This window comes from Strigops habroptila, chromosome 15, assembly GCF_004027225.2.
Source record: "Strigops habroptila isolate Jane chromosome 15, bStrHab1.2.pri, whole genome shotgun sequence".
Lineage (NCBI taxonomy): Eukaryota > Metazoa > Chordata > Aves > Psittaciformes > Psittacidae > Strigops > Strigops habroptila.
The window spans coordinates 11,758,799-11,774,086 of NC_044291.2; the positions used below are offsets into that span (position 1 = coordinate 11,758,799).

General features: G+C 61.9%; 2 protein-coding genes across 3 annotated transcripts; one reads left to right on the forward strand and one right to left on the reverse strand.

Moving 5' to 3' along the window:
* The first annotated feature begins 4,099 nt into the window (after positions 1–4,099).
* On the forward strand, positions 4,100–8,650 carry LOC115616901 (POU domain, class 5, transcription factor 3). Of its 2 annotated transcripts, none has more exons than XM_030506684.1 (5): positions 4,100–4,585; positions 6,109–6,220; positions 6,549–6,679; positions 7,204–7,368; positions 7,590–8,603. In XM_030506684.1, the coding sequence occupies exons 1-5, from the start codon at positions 4,100–4,102 to the stop codon at positions 7,839–7,841; spliced, it is 1,146 nt and encodes a 381-aa protein (XP_030362544.1). In that variant the 3' UTR covers positions 7,842–8,603. The 2 variants fall into 2 exon arrangements, with proteins under 2 accessions (XP_030362544.1, XP_030362545.1); XM_030506685.1 differs by having other exon boundaries at positions 4,490–4,654; positions 7,590–8,650.
* Positions 8,651–11,039: 2,389 nt separating this feature from the next.
* On the reverse strand, positions 11,040–14,371 carry FUT7 (fucosyltransferase 7). The gene is made up of 2 exons (XM_030507008.1): positions 14,348–14,371; positions 11,040–12,403 (listed from the first exon to the last, which is right to left on the reverse strand). Exon 2 carries the CDS (start codon positions 12,361–12,363, stop codon positions 11,320–11,322), a length of 1,044 nt encoding a protein of 347 aa, XP_030362868.1. The 5' UTR covers positions 12,364–12,403; positions 14,348–14,371; the 3' UTR covers positions 11,040–11,319.
* Between the last annotated feature and the right edge of the window lie 917 nt (positions 14,372–15,288).

A 15,288-nucleotide genomic window follows, 5' to 3' on the forward strand; every position in this document is an offset into this window, starting at 1 on the left:
CCAGGCAAGAACCAGAGTTGATTTTCTTGCTCCAGTGTTCACCAGGAGAGGTTTCCCTAGAAAAGGGCTTGGTGGCAGCCCCCAGCTGTGCCTGCACAGCCTGCATCCAGCCCTGCAGCACCCAGCACCCACCCACCCCCTCAATCCTCACCCCCGGGGCCCTTCGCACCTCGGTGGGGCTGGCTGATAAGGACTATCCTGTCCCTGCATTGTGCTCTCCTGGCCCTTTGATCACACCAGCCCCCCATCAGCCTGATACAATCTCGTCTCCTCCTGGTTTCGGCAGCCCCAGGGTGGCTGATGGGTGCTGACTCACCGGCAAAGCACCCGGGCACCCTTGGGGATGCTCAGCTCAAAGCCGCCCATCATCATCACCATCATCATCAGGGCCACGGCAGCATCACAACCCAAATCACCCGGGACTGCCCCAAGGCTCAGTCATGGGGACACACAGCCTTGCACCTTATACCCATGGGGAGACTCAGCCTTGCACCCACCTCTCTGAGGTCCCCAGATTCATCCTTCCTTTGCTCTCAGGGCCCAGCAGCCTCTCAGAGCATGCCCAGGCTTTTTGGGAAGCCTTGAGTCAAACATGGTGGTTTCTCCCAGGAAGACCCTCTGGCTCAGGGCACTGCAGTAGCAGGAGCCCTTTATCCCTTGGGGAGTCACGTCCTCACCACAACCTGGCATGGAAGAGACATTGGACCTGGGATACCAGGTCTGTGGCGCAGACAGCCCGTGACAGCCCATGGCTGGGTGCAGCGTCTGTACTCAGCCCCAGCCTGTCCATGCCTCAGTTTCCCCAGCTGTCCATCAGCAGGGAGGAGCAGCCAGGGTGTTCAGGCACTGTGGTGATGCAGGCGATGCTCTGTAATGCAGAGGCCTTTTTAATTCTTCCCTGGTGAGGCACTGGCACAGGGTGCCCAGAGAAGCTGTGGCTGCCCCATCCCTGGCAGTGTTCAAGGCCAGGTTGGACACGGGCTTGGAGCGACCTGCTCTAGTGGAAGGTGTCCCTGCCCCTGGAACTGGATGAGCTTTAAGGTCCCTTCCAACCAAAACCATTCTGTGATTCTATGAGGGAACAGCACTGGACCAAAGTATCCTCCTGGACTTTCATCTCAGTCGGTTTGGAAGCACCAGCTCTCCATCCTGTCCACCCAGACCAGTTGCAGTCAAGCAAACTGTGGTGCCATGGAAGAGCTTCAGGGTTCCTCCAAGAGATGGGGCTTCTGAAGCTGAACACACTGCCCAGACCTCGGACGGACCCAGGGTGAAGGCTGGGGCTGGCTCTGACCAGAGGCCCAAGGTGAGATTGCCTCAGGCATGAAGCTCAGGGATACCCAGCACAGCCCTAACTGTTTCTCCATCACCTGCCACAGAAAGAGGGTGGGCTGACAGTGAATAAAGCACCATCTGTGGTCATAGACTCTCTTAAAATCTTATCTCCAAGCCAAACCAGCTTCAAAACAGTGCAATCAGCAACATGAGGATGAGGACATGCAGATGTGCAGCTCTGTCCTCCCCAGCCTGCTGCCACCCCAGCAAGCTGGGGAAGCCGGACACATTTCTTTCTCCTCCCGTCTTCCTAGCAGAATGTCAGTCATCCCTGGCTGAATTAGACCACAGAGCTGGGCCTGAGATCCATCCTCCTTCTGGAGCAGGCTGGAGACTCTGCTCCAAATGTGTGGCCAAACTCAGCCATCGGTGCACAGTGACTCCGCACAGTACGGGGCACCTCGCACAGCCCCCTCAAAACTGCCCCATTGAAATGTAGGGCGGGGGCACACACTGAGAACCCCCACTGACTCCCTCCACATCCCCCAGCTAAAACCATCACTGCCACAATGGGCCCTGCTCCTACAAAGGGGACGGTTCAAAGTCAACGTCTCCCTTCCCCTCCACCTGTATATGAAAGGGAGCAGGAATGCGTTTGAGGCCTGGCAGGCTGGGAGGGCTGGGGGGCTTCCTGGGGGGATGGAGAAAAAGAGCAGGTTGGCAGGAGGAGGGGGTCCAGCCTGGGAACAATAAATCAAAGGGAAGGGGAGTTACTGCCCAGCCAAGGATCTTCTGAAACCCAGGGCCGCAGCAGGAGCCCGGGAGGAGCAGAGCTGATGGCTGCCATTGGAGCCCCGCAGAGACACTTCCTCTGCCCGCGGCATCCCAGGAAGCGCAATACAGCATGGCCCAGGGCCCTGCTCTGCCCTGGGCACGGCCGAGGCCAGCACCCACACGGACGGAGCCTCACCGGGGCAGGGCAGGGGTGTGCCCCCCAGTGGGTCCTGCAGCCACGGGGCTTGCTCAGGGTGACCCATGCCCTCTCAGGGTTGTCCATGTCCCCTCATGGTTGCCCACATCGTTTCAGGGCTGCCCACATCCCCACTGACTGGCTTTTTACATCCTCTTGCCTTTCCCTGGGGCTGCTCAGCATGACCCTCCCTCTGCAGAGCAGCCTGGCACATACCCTGCGAGGACTCAGGAAGGGGCTTTAATTCATTCCAGCTCAGCCACTTGGTCAGGTTTTTATTCTTTTTTTCCCCTATAGGTTCATCCTGCCCCGAGGAACTGTGGCTGCCCCATCCCTGGCAGTGTTCAAGGCCAGGTTGGACACAGGGGCTTGGAGCAACCTGCTCTAGTGGAAGGTGTCCCTGCCCGTGGCCGACGGTTGGAACTGGATGAGCTTTAAGGTCCCTTCAAAGCAAACCATTCTGTGATTCCATGACCAGGGGGGCTGTTCTGCTCCCACCACGAGCAGCAGTGCCGGGGGCTGCTGCCGGCACTGTGGGTCCCAGCCCTCCCAGGAGCCAAAGCAAGTGCTTCATAACCAGCACCAAGTGCCTTCCCCTAGCTGTCCCATCCCAGCGCCGCAGGGGAGGCTCCTCCAGCCTATCTCTCTGGCATATCTCCAGTGCCAGACGGCAGCAGGCTGCCCGTAATCCGGGTTAATAAACAGGGAGCGGTGCTGGCAGCGGGGTGGCCGCTCACCCTGCTCCAGCTGGGGTCAGGGGTGCCTGTACGTGGGAGCATCGGGCAGGGATTGGGCTGGCAGATCCCAGCAGAGGCTAATGTGGCAGCAGCGTCGGGATCGGGGAAGCTCCCAGTGCCGTTGGAGGAGGGAGGGAGGGAGGGAATGGGGAAATGGCTGGAGCTGGCCCCGATAGCGCCATTGTGAAGGGCAGCGTGAGAGGAAAGCCCTTAAGATAGAGAAAATATCAAGCATGCTCCATTGTGGAGCGATGGGGCTGATAGCCAGGGCTGCAATTAGCTCCCCAGCGGCACACCCAGAGCTTCGGGGACTCTGCCTGCAGAGGTCTGCAGGAAGGACATGGTCCCTCGGAGTTGCTGCCTTCCTCTGTGGGATGAGAAAGAGGACGACAGTGGGAGTGCGAGGGAGCCGGGAAGCCCCCGCTTTGCCCATGAAACACTCTGCAGGACACCCGACGGTGTGCGAGGCCACGGCTGGGACCGGGTGTCGCAGAGGGGCAGGAGGGGATGGCCAAGCCCTCGTCCAGCACGACGGCACCAGAGTCCCCAGGGCTTGTCCTGTGGAAAAGGGGCTGCTGCGGCCCTTGTAAGGCTGCGTCCCCCGCATCCCCGGCCGTGGCTGCTACCCAGAGCAGTCTCATTCCCTGCCCTTGCCCGGACCCGGCGACACTGGGGAGGCTCCCGAGTGGGGAGACGCTGGGGCTAATGCCGCGCCAACACTAGGGGATGTGAGTCCCACCCAGCACCCTCGAGCTGGGGAGGGGGGACACGACCTCTGCCCTTCGCCGCACACGGGGCGAGCTGGGCCGGAGGGGGACGAGACCCCGCAGCGGGGCACTCGCCGCCCCGCGGCCAGAGGCGAAGGGGACGGACGGGTCCCAGCCCCATCCCACGGGTCCCAGCCCCCAACCCACCTTCCATCGCACCTGCCCCCCACCCTCAACCCCTCCCGGGGGGATCAAGTTCACGCCCGACCCACCGGTGCGGGGCCAATGGGGCCGGGGCCCATTTCCATACGGCCCGGCCCGGCCCCGCCGCCCTCAGAGGCCCCGGTGGCGCCGCAGCAGGGAGGCAGCGGCCGGCAGCCCCCACATGGAGCCCTAGGCCCGCGGGCAGCATGTTCAGCCCGGACGGGGGGCTGCCGGCCGCCCCCTTCGGCCTCCTGCCCGACGCCGGCCCGCCATTCTCCCGCGGCGGCTTCGACGGGGCGGCCGCTCAGCCGCTATTCTTCCCTTTCGCCGCCGAACCCGAAGCCGCCCGCGATCCGCCGCCGGCCCGCGCCTGGCTGCCCCCCCCCGCGGGGCCGCCCGCCAAGGCGGAGGCGCGCCCGGCCCGGCCCTGCAGCCAGCCGTCGCCCGAGCCCCGCACCGCGGCCTGCTGCGGACCGGCCTGGACCGCCCCGCCCTGGGCCGGGCCCGCGCCCCCCGGGGCCGCCGCCGCCCTGCCCGGTCCGCCCTTCTCCGGCCCCGCCGCCTTCCCCGGTCCGCCCCTCTGCCCCGGCGCCCTGCAGCAGAGCTCCGGCGGCTTGTCGGGGCTGGGCAGCAGCGGCAGCTCCAGCGGTGCCGCCAGCGAGGGCGGACACTCCAGCGACAGCGGCGACGAGGTGAGACCCGACGGGACGGGAACGGGCACGGGCTGCCCTCCGCCCGGCCAACCCCGGCACCCCTCGCAGGTACCGCGCTCCCCTTTCCGTGTCCCCGATGCCGCTGCGGAGGCGAGAGACAGAGCCCGGGCTCGCTGCCGTGACGCCCCGTCGGGGCAGGGACCCGCTTGGCCGCTTTCGGGCATCGCTGTTAGTGGGGACCCCGTCGGTGCCGTACTGCTCGTCCGTCCCTTCCGGCGGGCTCCCCCCTTCAAGGCGGCCCGACGATTCCCCCCTCCGCGGGTGGAGCACTTCGGGGAGGCTGTTTTGGGCGGAGAAGGGCGGTTCTGGGGACTCGGGGCAGCTTTTCATGTGCTGACCACCCGCTACACGCCGTGCCGCACAGGGCAGCGTCCCCTGGCCGCTTCTCCCGCGGCTCCGCGGGCACCGGGGCGGGCAGAGCCAGCCCGGGTTTGGGGTCGGGGGCAGCAGTAGTTCTCGAACTAGAGTTGAGGTTTCGGTTTGGTTTTAATGTTTTTAAGCCGTAGCAAAATATTAGCCCGTCCTCCCGGGCGGGCTCCCCTCGGGGCGGCCGCGGAGCTGCTGCGGGGAGTCGGAGCTCTGCCGGTGCGGGGGTCGCGTCCCGGAGAGCAGCCCCCCGCTTTGGTGGAGGCTACGAGGACCGGCTTTTCCCTGCTGAGGGTCGCCCCGTGGCGGGGATGCTTCGGGGTTCCTGCTGCGAAGTACGGCAGGAATTCACACCCGAGGCTTAAGTGGCAGGAGGGAGATCCGAAATTGCACTGCCAATATGGAAATCGGGTAAAAGCTTCCAACATGCACCCGCAGCAGTTGAATGACGCGCTGAGAGAGGAAGGGAAGCACCGGGAAAAGCAGCCTTCCCGAAGGGAAGAGCCGAGTTGTGGCAAGGAGGTGTTGGGATCCCGCTGGAGTCGTGGGCCCTTTCGTCGCTCGCTTCACCTGAGGCGTTTCACTTGTCCTGGGCACAGGCGGGAGCGGGGCTGCCCCTTTGGGGGGGCGGTGGGTGCGCGCCCCCGGCAACGCAGAGCCCGTGGGGACGGGTCGTGGGGCAATGCTAGGGCGATCAGCAAATGTGCCCATCGGTAGTGCCTCTAGTCAGGCCACGGGAGGGGTGAGCCTGGGGGCGGAGGGAACATGCCCAGGCACGGTGGGGCAGAGCTCTGGGTGCTCCTGGACCCGCTGTCTGTCCTTGGGCCACCCTGGGCTTGTGGGGGGTTGGCAGATATGGAGGGGGTCCCATGTGCGGCAGAGGGGGGAGACATTTTGGGATCCCTAAGCAGACCCCCTTGTTCAGGAGTTGGGGAATACCCTCCTGCCACCCACCCCATCATCCCCAGCACCCCATATTCCAGAGCTGGCAGTGGCTGGTGGGTGCCAGAGGATCAGCTGAGCCCTCCTGTCCCAAGCTGACCCTCCCCCCACAGGCAGCCCCTGCTCCTGGCAGCTCCTGGGTATGGGTTGTCCCCTCGGGTTGTCCTCTCTCAGCTTCTCTCTGCCCCTGCCAGGATGCGCCAACCTCGGAGGAGCTGGAGCAGTTCGCCAAGGACCTCAAGCACAAGCGCATCATGCTGGGCTTCACCCAGGCTGATGTGGGGCTGGCTCTGGGCACCCTCTACGGTGAGGGCTCACTGGGGGGAAGGGGGAGGCCTTGGAGCAGGGGAAACACCTGAGCACCTTAACAACCTGCGAAGGAGGTGGCAAGCACCAGCCCTGAGGCTCCTGTTAAGTACTTGCTTAAGCCGGAAGGGTTTGAGAACAAGGAGCTGGTTTTAAATGGCTGCAGCTGCTTCTGTAAGTGTTTCAGTGGTTTGACTCTGTGCTGAAGCATCAGGGAGAATGCCTTGCCTTGTCCTCAATCCCGAGTGACAGGGGATGCCGGAGGGGGACTCTGGGGGGTGCTGGTGGGGGGCTGGAGCAGTGTGTGATGTCCTGCCTGCCCGCGTAGGGAAGATGTTCAGCCAGACCACCATCTGCCGCTTCGAAGCGCTCCAGCTCAGCTTCAAGAACATGTGCAAGCTGAAGCCGCTCCTGCAGCGTTGGCTCAACGAGGCAGAGAACACGGACAACATGCAAGAGGTTTGGGGCTGGGGCAGGCTGGAGCCGGGGCACTGCACACCCATGAGCCCTCAAGCTGCAGCTTCTCCCTTTCTTTAACATGAGCTTTTGGGGAGGGGAGAGGAAAGGAGCGTCAGGTACTTTGTGCCATGGCAGCATCTCACTGCCATGGCTTCAGCTCAGCTGTGGGAGGAACCACTGGGTATCGCCACTGCTGCCAGCCTGGGGAGACCCCAAATCACCCCCCAGAAGCCCTGTGGTCACATCTTGGAGCAGGCAAGTCCTGCTGGAATCAAATATAGGCTGCAGACGCAGCTTGCTGCTCCCTGGGGCGATGAAGAAAGATGTGTCCATGTGCACCCCCTCTACACCAGCTGCAGTGCCTGGGACACTGGGAATGGCCCCAGTCACAGTGGGGTGATTCTCAGTGGACAGTTACAGGGGCAAGGCCTGTCCCCATCCTGCCCAGACCACACGTGTCCAGAGCCTGGTGGGGACATCACCAGCCCTGTGACCCAAGTGTGTGGCCCCTCTCTCATTTTCAGATGTGCAATGCGGAGCAAGTGTTGGCCCAAGCCCGGAAGAGGAAGCGCAGGACCAGCATTGAGACCAACGTGAAGGGAACGCTGGAGAGCTTCTTCCGCAAGTGTGTGAAGCCCAGTCCCCAGGAGATCTCCCAGATCGCTGAGGACCTCAACCTGGATAAAGATGTAGGTGGGGGGGTTTGGAGTGCGGGTGTCCAAATGGCCATGGTTCCTGAGCACTTGCATCCAGCCGGTTCAATACTGGAAGCTGTGGGAGAGTGGCCAGCCTCAGCCTGCCCCAGGAGGAGCTGTGGCAGGGTTGGGGCTCTGCTGTGGAGATGCCACCCGCAAAAGGGTGTCCTTGTCACCTTCTCCCCCTTCCCTCTGCCCCATCTCCCCTCTCACAGGTGGTCCGGGTCTGGTTCTGCAACCGGCGTCAGAAAGGCAAACGGCTGCTGCTGCCCTTCGGCAACGAGGCAGAGGGGGTGATGTATGACATGAACCAGCCCCTGGTGCCCCCCGGCCTGCCCATCCCGGTGACGTCCCAGGGCTACAGCCTGGCGCCCTCCCCTCCTGTCTACATGCCGCCCTTCCACAAATCCGAGATGTTCCCCCCAGCGCTGCAGCCCGGGCTCTCCATGAGCAACAGCAGCCACTGAGCCAGGGCTGCGCAGGCTCCATGGGGCAGCTTTGCCCCAAGCAGGCTCAGGCACGGCCCTGCTCCCGCTCCGGGGTGCTCACTGGGGTGTGTGGGGCAGGGGAAGGGCTGGGAGCATGGGGATGTTGCGTGCTCCCTGTGATTGCTCCCAGCCCTTCCCAGTTAGGAGAGTTTACTGGTTCAAGCAGCATCTGACCTCTCCTGGAGGGCAGCTGCCCCACTGCACCCTACTGAAGCCATGTGTGCCCGGGGTGCTGAGTGGAGCCATTTGTGCCCAGCCCAGCCAAACTGCTCCTGTGAGACCCAGAAAAAAGTGGGATTTAGATGATTTTGGGGATTGGGGGGGGGGAGGGGGGAGAGGGTGTTGTGTGTTTTTTTTTTTTTTTTTTTTTTAATTTTTTTTTCGATTGTAGTTCTTAAAAAGCAAAACTCTCTGTAGTGATTCCTAGTTTCCCAGCTTGACTCCTCCCTGTCACATAGAGTGGGGCTGGGGCGCTGTGCCCAGGGGCTTTGACACTCTCACCCGGTGGCACCACAGAGCTTCACCCATCCATGGGTGGGCTCCTGGGGTTTGTTTTAGGGGTGCCCAACGTCACGCCGGGTCCCCTGTGCCCTCTCCAGTGTGGTCCCTCTGCCCCAGCCCGGCTGCCCCAAGGATCATCTTTCCCAGGGGGCTGACACTGTCCTGTCCGTGCTGCGAGCACCCCTGTGCCTTTGAGCCTGCTGTAGTTGATGACGATCTTTATTTTTTCTTAATCGTATTCCCTCTGACAATGAAATAAATATTGGTTCTTTGTGGCCTGAGAGCAAGTTAACCGTTTCCTTGCCTCACTTTATCCCTGCTCCTGCACACTGCCGGCAGCCCAGCCTGGTTTGGCTCTGGGGTAGCACAGTGGGGCTGGACCAGAGCACCCAAATAAGGTGGAGGAGTCCCTGTCACACCAGCAACACGCAGCTCTTGCCTGCCTGCAGGCCAGCCCACTACTAGGACAGGGGCAGCTTGTTGGGGTCTGTGCCCCTGCCCCAGTCACCCTCCACCCGTTTTGAGCTGCTGTTTTTCCATAGCTGGTTTTGGGAAGGGTGGGAATGCAGCAGTATCCCGATTGTAGACTCCTCCTGCAGACACTGGACCCCACAGGAATGTGGTGCGAGCTGCAGCACTCCGTGCCCCGGGGTGGGCAGACAGGTACAGGAAGACTGGGCTGCCCTTGCCATGGGGCTGCCAGTGTGACACTGGTGGACAAGGGATGCTCCTGTGCGTGATCCGGCCCTGGTGGCTGTGCCAAGTGGTGCCAGCCCAGGCAGGTCCCTGTGGGCATCAGGGGCTGAGCTGTTTGAGATTGGGGGTATCAGACCAGCCAGGAGAATCAAATATCTGGGAGATGACACCTTGCTTTGCATTGCTGTGGCCTCTGCAGTCTGGTTTGGCACCAGACTGTGCTCCTGTAAGGAAACTGGCTTTAGAGCAGGCTGCCCAGGGAATCTCCATCCCTGGAAGTGTTCACAAACCATGTAGGCAAGGCCCTTGGTGTCATGGGTTAGTGGTGGCCTTGGCAGTGCTGGGGAACAGTTGGACTTTATGGTACCAAAGGTCTTTTCCAACCTGGTTGATTCTATGATTCTATGGAACTTCTGAAAATCCCATTCCTGGGTTCAGCTACCAGTAAATGGCGCATTTGCTCTGGGTTTGCCCCAAACCTCGCTGCCATGGGCCAGGCAGGAGTGGGGTTGCTGCAGGCAGCACCATGGGGACCCTGCGAAGGGCTGAGGTGCACACACCAGGCTGTGTGCCAGCCCTGTGGTGGGAGCCCCTTGGCTCGCCCTGTGTCCCCACTGGCTCCCCAGTGCCAGGGTGCCCAGGGTTACACAGGGCAGGGGCACAGGCCACTGCTGCCCTTTGGTGCTGGTGCTCTGTGGGGTGCTGGAGGCTGGCGCTGCAGCAGGGTCAGTAGCAGGATGCCTGGGAAGGATGTCACCTCCCTGAGGTTTGCTTCTCCACATCACCATCTGATTTTCTCCTCTAGCATAAGGCTGGCCAGACAGAAGCCCTGCTCCCCACCATGGGACCCCCAAATCCCACTGCCCAGCGTCCTGCCCCTGGGCACTCTGAACCCTTCCTGCTGCATTTTCGACTTGCCCAGAAGACAAAATCAAGCTGAAATTTGAAGCCACAGAAACTGGAAGAGCACAGCATGGCCACTGAACTGCAACCCAGTGAGGCCAGGCTGGGGACACAGGGATGTGCCAGCCATGGGCAGGTACAGCATCTGCTGAGGGGATGCTGCTGCACCCTGGGCATGGGGAGCAGATCCTGGTGGCACCCAGCACCTTGAGGGGTGGCAGCAGTGACAGTGGCAGCCCTATGGTTGGGTGACATAGGGCTGCAGTGAGGGAAAGGGGGGGGAACCTGTGAAAAAGGAGTTAAACGTTTGTATCAAGGGGGTTGATGGCACCAAGCCAAGGGGCACAGAGCAAGGTATGGATGGAGCTGTCGTGTCCCACTGGCTGGTCCTGTCGCCCAGCCCCAGCACTGCCACTCATCCCAGATGGAGGTGTCCCCTCGGGATGCCTGGGCATTGCCTGTGCTCAGGGTGTAAGGTGTGTGCATGGGGCAGGGTGCCCACAATGTATGCACAGGGTCCAGCAATGCACCATGCTGGTAGCATGGTGCCTGGTGTGTGCAGTGCAGGGTGAGCAGGACCTTCCAGGGCACATGGATCAGGCTGCTGGTGCCACAGGGCGTCCAGGGGCCTGGCTTTGCTCTGGGCTTGCTGCGAGGCTCCAGCCTCCACCGTGCCCCTGGCTTCCTGTCGCAGCAGGGCGGGCGAGTGAGAAACCGCAGCATCCCTCTGACTGTACTGAGCGGGCTGAGATTGCACCCAAGAGCATCCGGTGTCCTCCTGGTCCTCACCAGCACAGTGACACCCACAGCTTGGCAGCGGGGGTTGTGGGGGGAAATGGATGCTGGGGTGGGCCAGGAAGTGGGGGAGCAGAGGCTGTGCTCTCTATCCTCAGCCACAGGGTGCTGGGTTCCCCCTGGCTGCCCTGAACTCAGCTCCTCCAGCCCAACCAGGAATGTCACCACAGGGCCTCTGCCACTGCAGCTTCACTGGGGAGGGCACGGAGCAATGGCAGGGGAAGGCTGGGGATTTCCACACCCCCCTAGCCCCTTTCCCTGCCCCACAGCACAGACAGAGCCTTTGCAGCACTGTCATTTATTTCCAAAGCACCATTTCATCCTGCTTGCACCCTGGCAAGGTGGGTCAGTGTCGGGTCAGGTGGGGTGGTAGTTCCATTTTGCAGGAAATCAAGTCACAAGTAGTTGCTCAAGGTCCCAGTGTGGCAACAGCCGGGCTGGGAGGAGAGGTGGAGACTCCCATGTCCACCTCTGCCCCATGTCCTGGTCTAGGACTGTGCCCCGTGTATCCTGTGTACCCCACCCCTGCATCCTCTGCCCCGATGATTCCAGCACACCAGCTCTAGGTGTTGAACCAGCTCTCGAGGTTGGGATAGGTGCGGCCGCGGGGCAGGCTGGGGTAGGTGCTGCAGATGGTGCAGATCCGCTCCCTCCAGTCGGTGTAGAGCTTCACACTGTACCGCCTCTGCCAGGTGAAGAACTGCCGGTAGCGGCTGGAGTTCATGGTCTTCAGGAAGGTGGCCAGCTCTGCCAGGGAGCCGAAGTCATCCACGTGGATGAAGGAGTCTGCAGGGATGAACTGCTCGTAGTTGGCCCGGGGAGGCCCCAGCACCACGGGCACGGTGCCAGCCATCAGAGCGTTCCTCCAGAGCTTCTCAGTGATGTAGTCTTGGTGGATGGAGTTCTCAAAGGCAAGGTAGAACTTGGACTTGGATATTGTTGGCAAGAGGCAGTCCTTGCAAAGTGGCTTTTTGTTTGCTTTGCCGTATATGTTCACGTGGAGGTACCTGGAGAGGTTCTTGTAGACTTCAGCTCTTTTCTGAGTCTTGTGGTAGTTGCTGATAACCCAAGACACCAAATTGGTCTTTGCAGGGATGTTCACAGTGGCCGACTGGTTGGGCACAAGTTTGCCGTAGGGGACGAAGATGTCCGAGTCCCGTCTGTAGGTCATCACCCAGTTGAAGGTCTGGTTCCATCCCGCTAGAGATTTAGTGTTGGAGGGGGACTCCAGGGACACCCATACCCAGCTCTGCCAGAGTGGCCTGTCCTTGGGCAGGCTGTCCCTGCCGGGCTGGAGCCTGGTGTGGGGGAATACCACGACATCTGCCCGGTGCAGGAGCTGGCGCTCCATGGTGACCCAGCAGCCTGTAATGCCATACAGCTCACGGCAGATGTCCCCACTGACATTGGGGACCTGCTTCGAGGGCCATTCCCAAACCAGGACCAGCAGCGGCTCAGTGTGCTGAGAGGCCTCTCTGGAGACCTGGGGAGAGTTGAGGAAGCACCTCAGGTTCCAGAGGGTGGTTGCGAGCACCCCGGTGATGGCCACCACCTTCACACCAGGCCGGCCCCATGGCAGCTGGGGCAGTAGCGATGCCCGGGGCATGCTGCCAGGCTGGCTGTCACCTCCAGTGATAAGCTGACACCTGGGAGAGAGGAAAAGACACCAAGGCCTGTCAGCTCGGCTTGTGAGGGGTGGTGGGGAGGTGCTGGGGCCGGAGAAAGGGCTTGTCCATTAACCTGGGCTCCAGCATCACCCCTGACCCTTCCGCTACCTCCCATGCACCTGGTGTCGTCCCGCGGTGGCTTTTATGTCACCCTCCCACAGTCCCCAGTATCTCCATTTCCAGGGCAAGCAGGGATGTGCTGCCAAGGGGAGTTCTGCATTCAGCTTTGGGACAACACCACAAGAGGGACGTGGAGCTGTTGGAGCGAGGCCAGAGGAGGCCACGGAGCTGCTGCGAGGGCTGGAGCAGCTCTGCTCTGGAGCCAGGCTGAGAGAGCTGGGCTGGGGCAGCCTGGAGAAGAGAAGGCTCCTTAAGAGGAGACCTTAGAGCAGCTCCAGTGCCTAAAGGGGCTCCAGGAAACCTGGAGAGGGGCTTTGGATGAGGGCCTGTAGGGCCAAGGACAAGGGGAATGGCTTTAACCTGCCAGAGGGGAGATTGACATGAGCTCTGAGGCAGAAGTTCTTCCCTGTGAGGGTGCTGAGGCGCTGGCACAGGGTGCCCAGAGAAGCTGTGGCTGCCCCATCCCTGGCAGTGTTCAAGGCCAGGTTGGACACAGGGGCTTGGAGCAACCTGCTCTAGCGGAAGGTGTCCCTGCCCGTGGCAGGGGGTTGGAACTGGGGGAGCTTTAAGGTCCCTTCTATCCTAAAGCAGGCTGTGATTCTGTGAAGGGGAGGTACAGGGCTGATGGGCAGCAGCCAGCTGTGTCCCCCCCACCTGGCACCACTCCCCATCACACACACCATGGATTCAGCCCTTGGTACTTGCTCTGTGCCCCAGTTTTCCCACTGACAAAGAGCCACGGTCCCAACTCCACCCTTCCCGCTTGCCCAGGTCATGTCTGGAATGCTACCAGTGCCTGGGAGTTTGCACATGCCAAAGGGCAACGGGGGGGGACAGCCCAGATTCTGCCTGAATGACCCCACGGCAAGGCCCAAGCTGGGAATGGGGTTTACTTGGAATCACTCAGAAGTCTGAACCCCCAACTGGGGTGTCCTGAGAAGTGCCACCTCACTCCAGCACCGTCCTGCAGTGATGGCAGGGCTGCCCCCAGGTTGGGGTGCTCTCCTCAGGTTTGGGATGTTCTCCCGAGCCACCAAGGGCACAGGGAGCCCCAACAGCCTGGGAGCTTGTGGCCTCAGCCCTGCAGGCAGCACAGGGAGGGCAGGGAGGGCCAGGAGCCATTCGGGGCTGCCACTGCAGGGGCTCCGCCCGCAGGCACATGGGGACTCTGGCCACGCGATGCTGCCCCGCCACGGTGCCCCTCTGCCTGCCTTGGGCCTGGTGCTGCTGAGCTTTAACCAGCAATGCTGGTGGGAGCAGAGAGCAGTGGGGGGGCAACAAGTGGGATGTTTGGCTGGGCTTGGGACCAGCCGCTGGCCCAAGTGCGCCCAGGAATGCCAGTCCCGCACATGGGGCTCAGCACACACATGCAGTCTCCAGCGTTTGGCACCAAGGGCGGTTTCCTTTCCCAGGTAACCTCTGGAAACACATGGGCTTCCAAGCCTTGCTGCTGGCCAGGGCTGTGCCTGTGCCTCCAGGATTTTGGAGCCTCCTGGGAAGCGGTGCCCAGCTCTCCCACCCCAGCTACTGCAGCTTTGTGAAAAACCTCTTCCCTGCCTTTGCCCCCTCTGCTAAAACACACAAGCTAAGTTTAGGCTCCAGAAAAACCTGGCATCCCAAGCAATGAGGGCTGAGAAAGCTTTGCCTGCTCCCTGCACTGCCGATCAGTGGTCCCTCTGCCTATCAGTCCCTGGCCTCATTTGCAGATGCTCCGGAGGGGACACCCTGCCCAGCAGTGCTGGGGTTGCCCTGTTCCTCAGCCCCTCTTCCCTCCATGGGCATTGGTGCTGAGCTCAGACTTACCGGTCCAGGCCGCGGTGCTATGCGAGGTGCCTGTGCGCGTGTGCCCCAGCACTGCTGCTGCTGGGCTGGGGCACTCGAGGGCTTCCTCTTTTCTGTGGTTTTGCCTCGTCCTGGCCCCACAGTGGGTCCTTCCTGACATGCTGCAGCTGGCACAGCCCCCTCTCTGTGCTTCCCCTGCGCTGCACGGGCACCGGCTGACCCATGGCTGGGTGCTGCCCCAGAGGTGGATGGGTGCCCCATAGCCGGGTGCATACCCCATGCCTGAGTGAGTACCCTGTGACTGGGTGGGTGTCCCACAGCTGATGGGTGTCCCACAGCTGATGGGTGCCCCACAGCTGATGGGTGCCCTCTGGCTGCGTGCCCCTGGTGCATGCAGCTCCCTCTGCAGTCAGCCAGCAGTAGCTGAACAGCGAGATACTTATTCGTCTTGCACTGGCACCAGGCGCTTCTTCAGTGTTTGCTGCCACCCGTTGCAGAGCTGGTGGGATGGAGCCGCAGCCTGGCACTGCCACTGGCACCACCTGTGCCCACGGCAGGGCCATGGCAGGAGCCCGCACCATGCCCTGGTGCACGTGTGGGGTTGGAAGCCCTGCCTGTTCTGGGGTGGGTGCAGGACCCTGCCCTGAGCCTCGCCAAGGTGCCACCTGATCGAAACCAGGATACTAGCCTGGTGCTGGCTCCTACTGACTCATCTTGAAACGGGCAGGTACAGCAGCTCCTCGGTGCTGCCAAGCCCCGGCCACCTGCCCCGGCCTGGGTGTTTGCTGCCAAAACGGGAAGTGGGCATGTGTGAGCCTCACAGAAAGATGCCACCCGTGCCCCAGCTATCTCCCTGCCCCTGTCCCTGTCCCACTCTGGCCATGCACTTGGTTGTCTTCTGTGCTGGCATTGCTGTCTGGGCACCAAATCTTCTGGAAAGCCCTGGCAGGGCAAAAGAGATG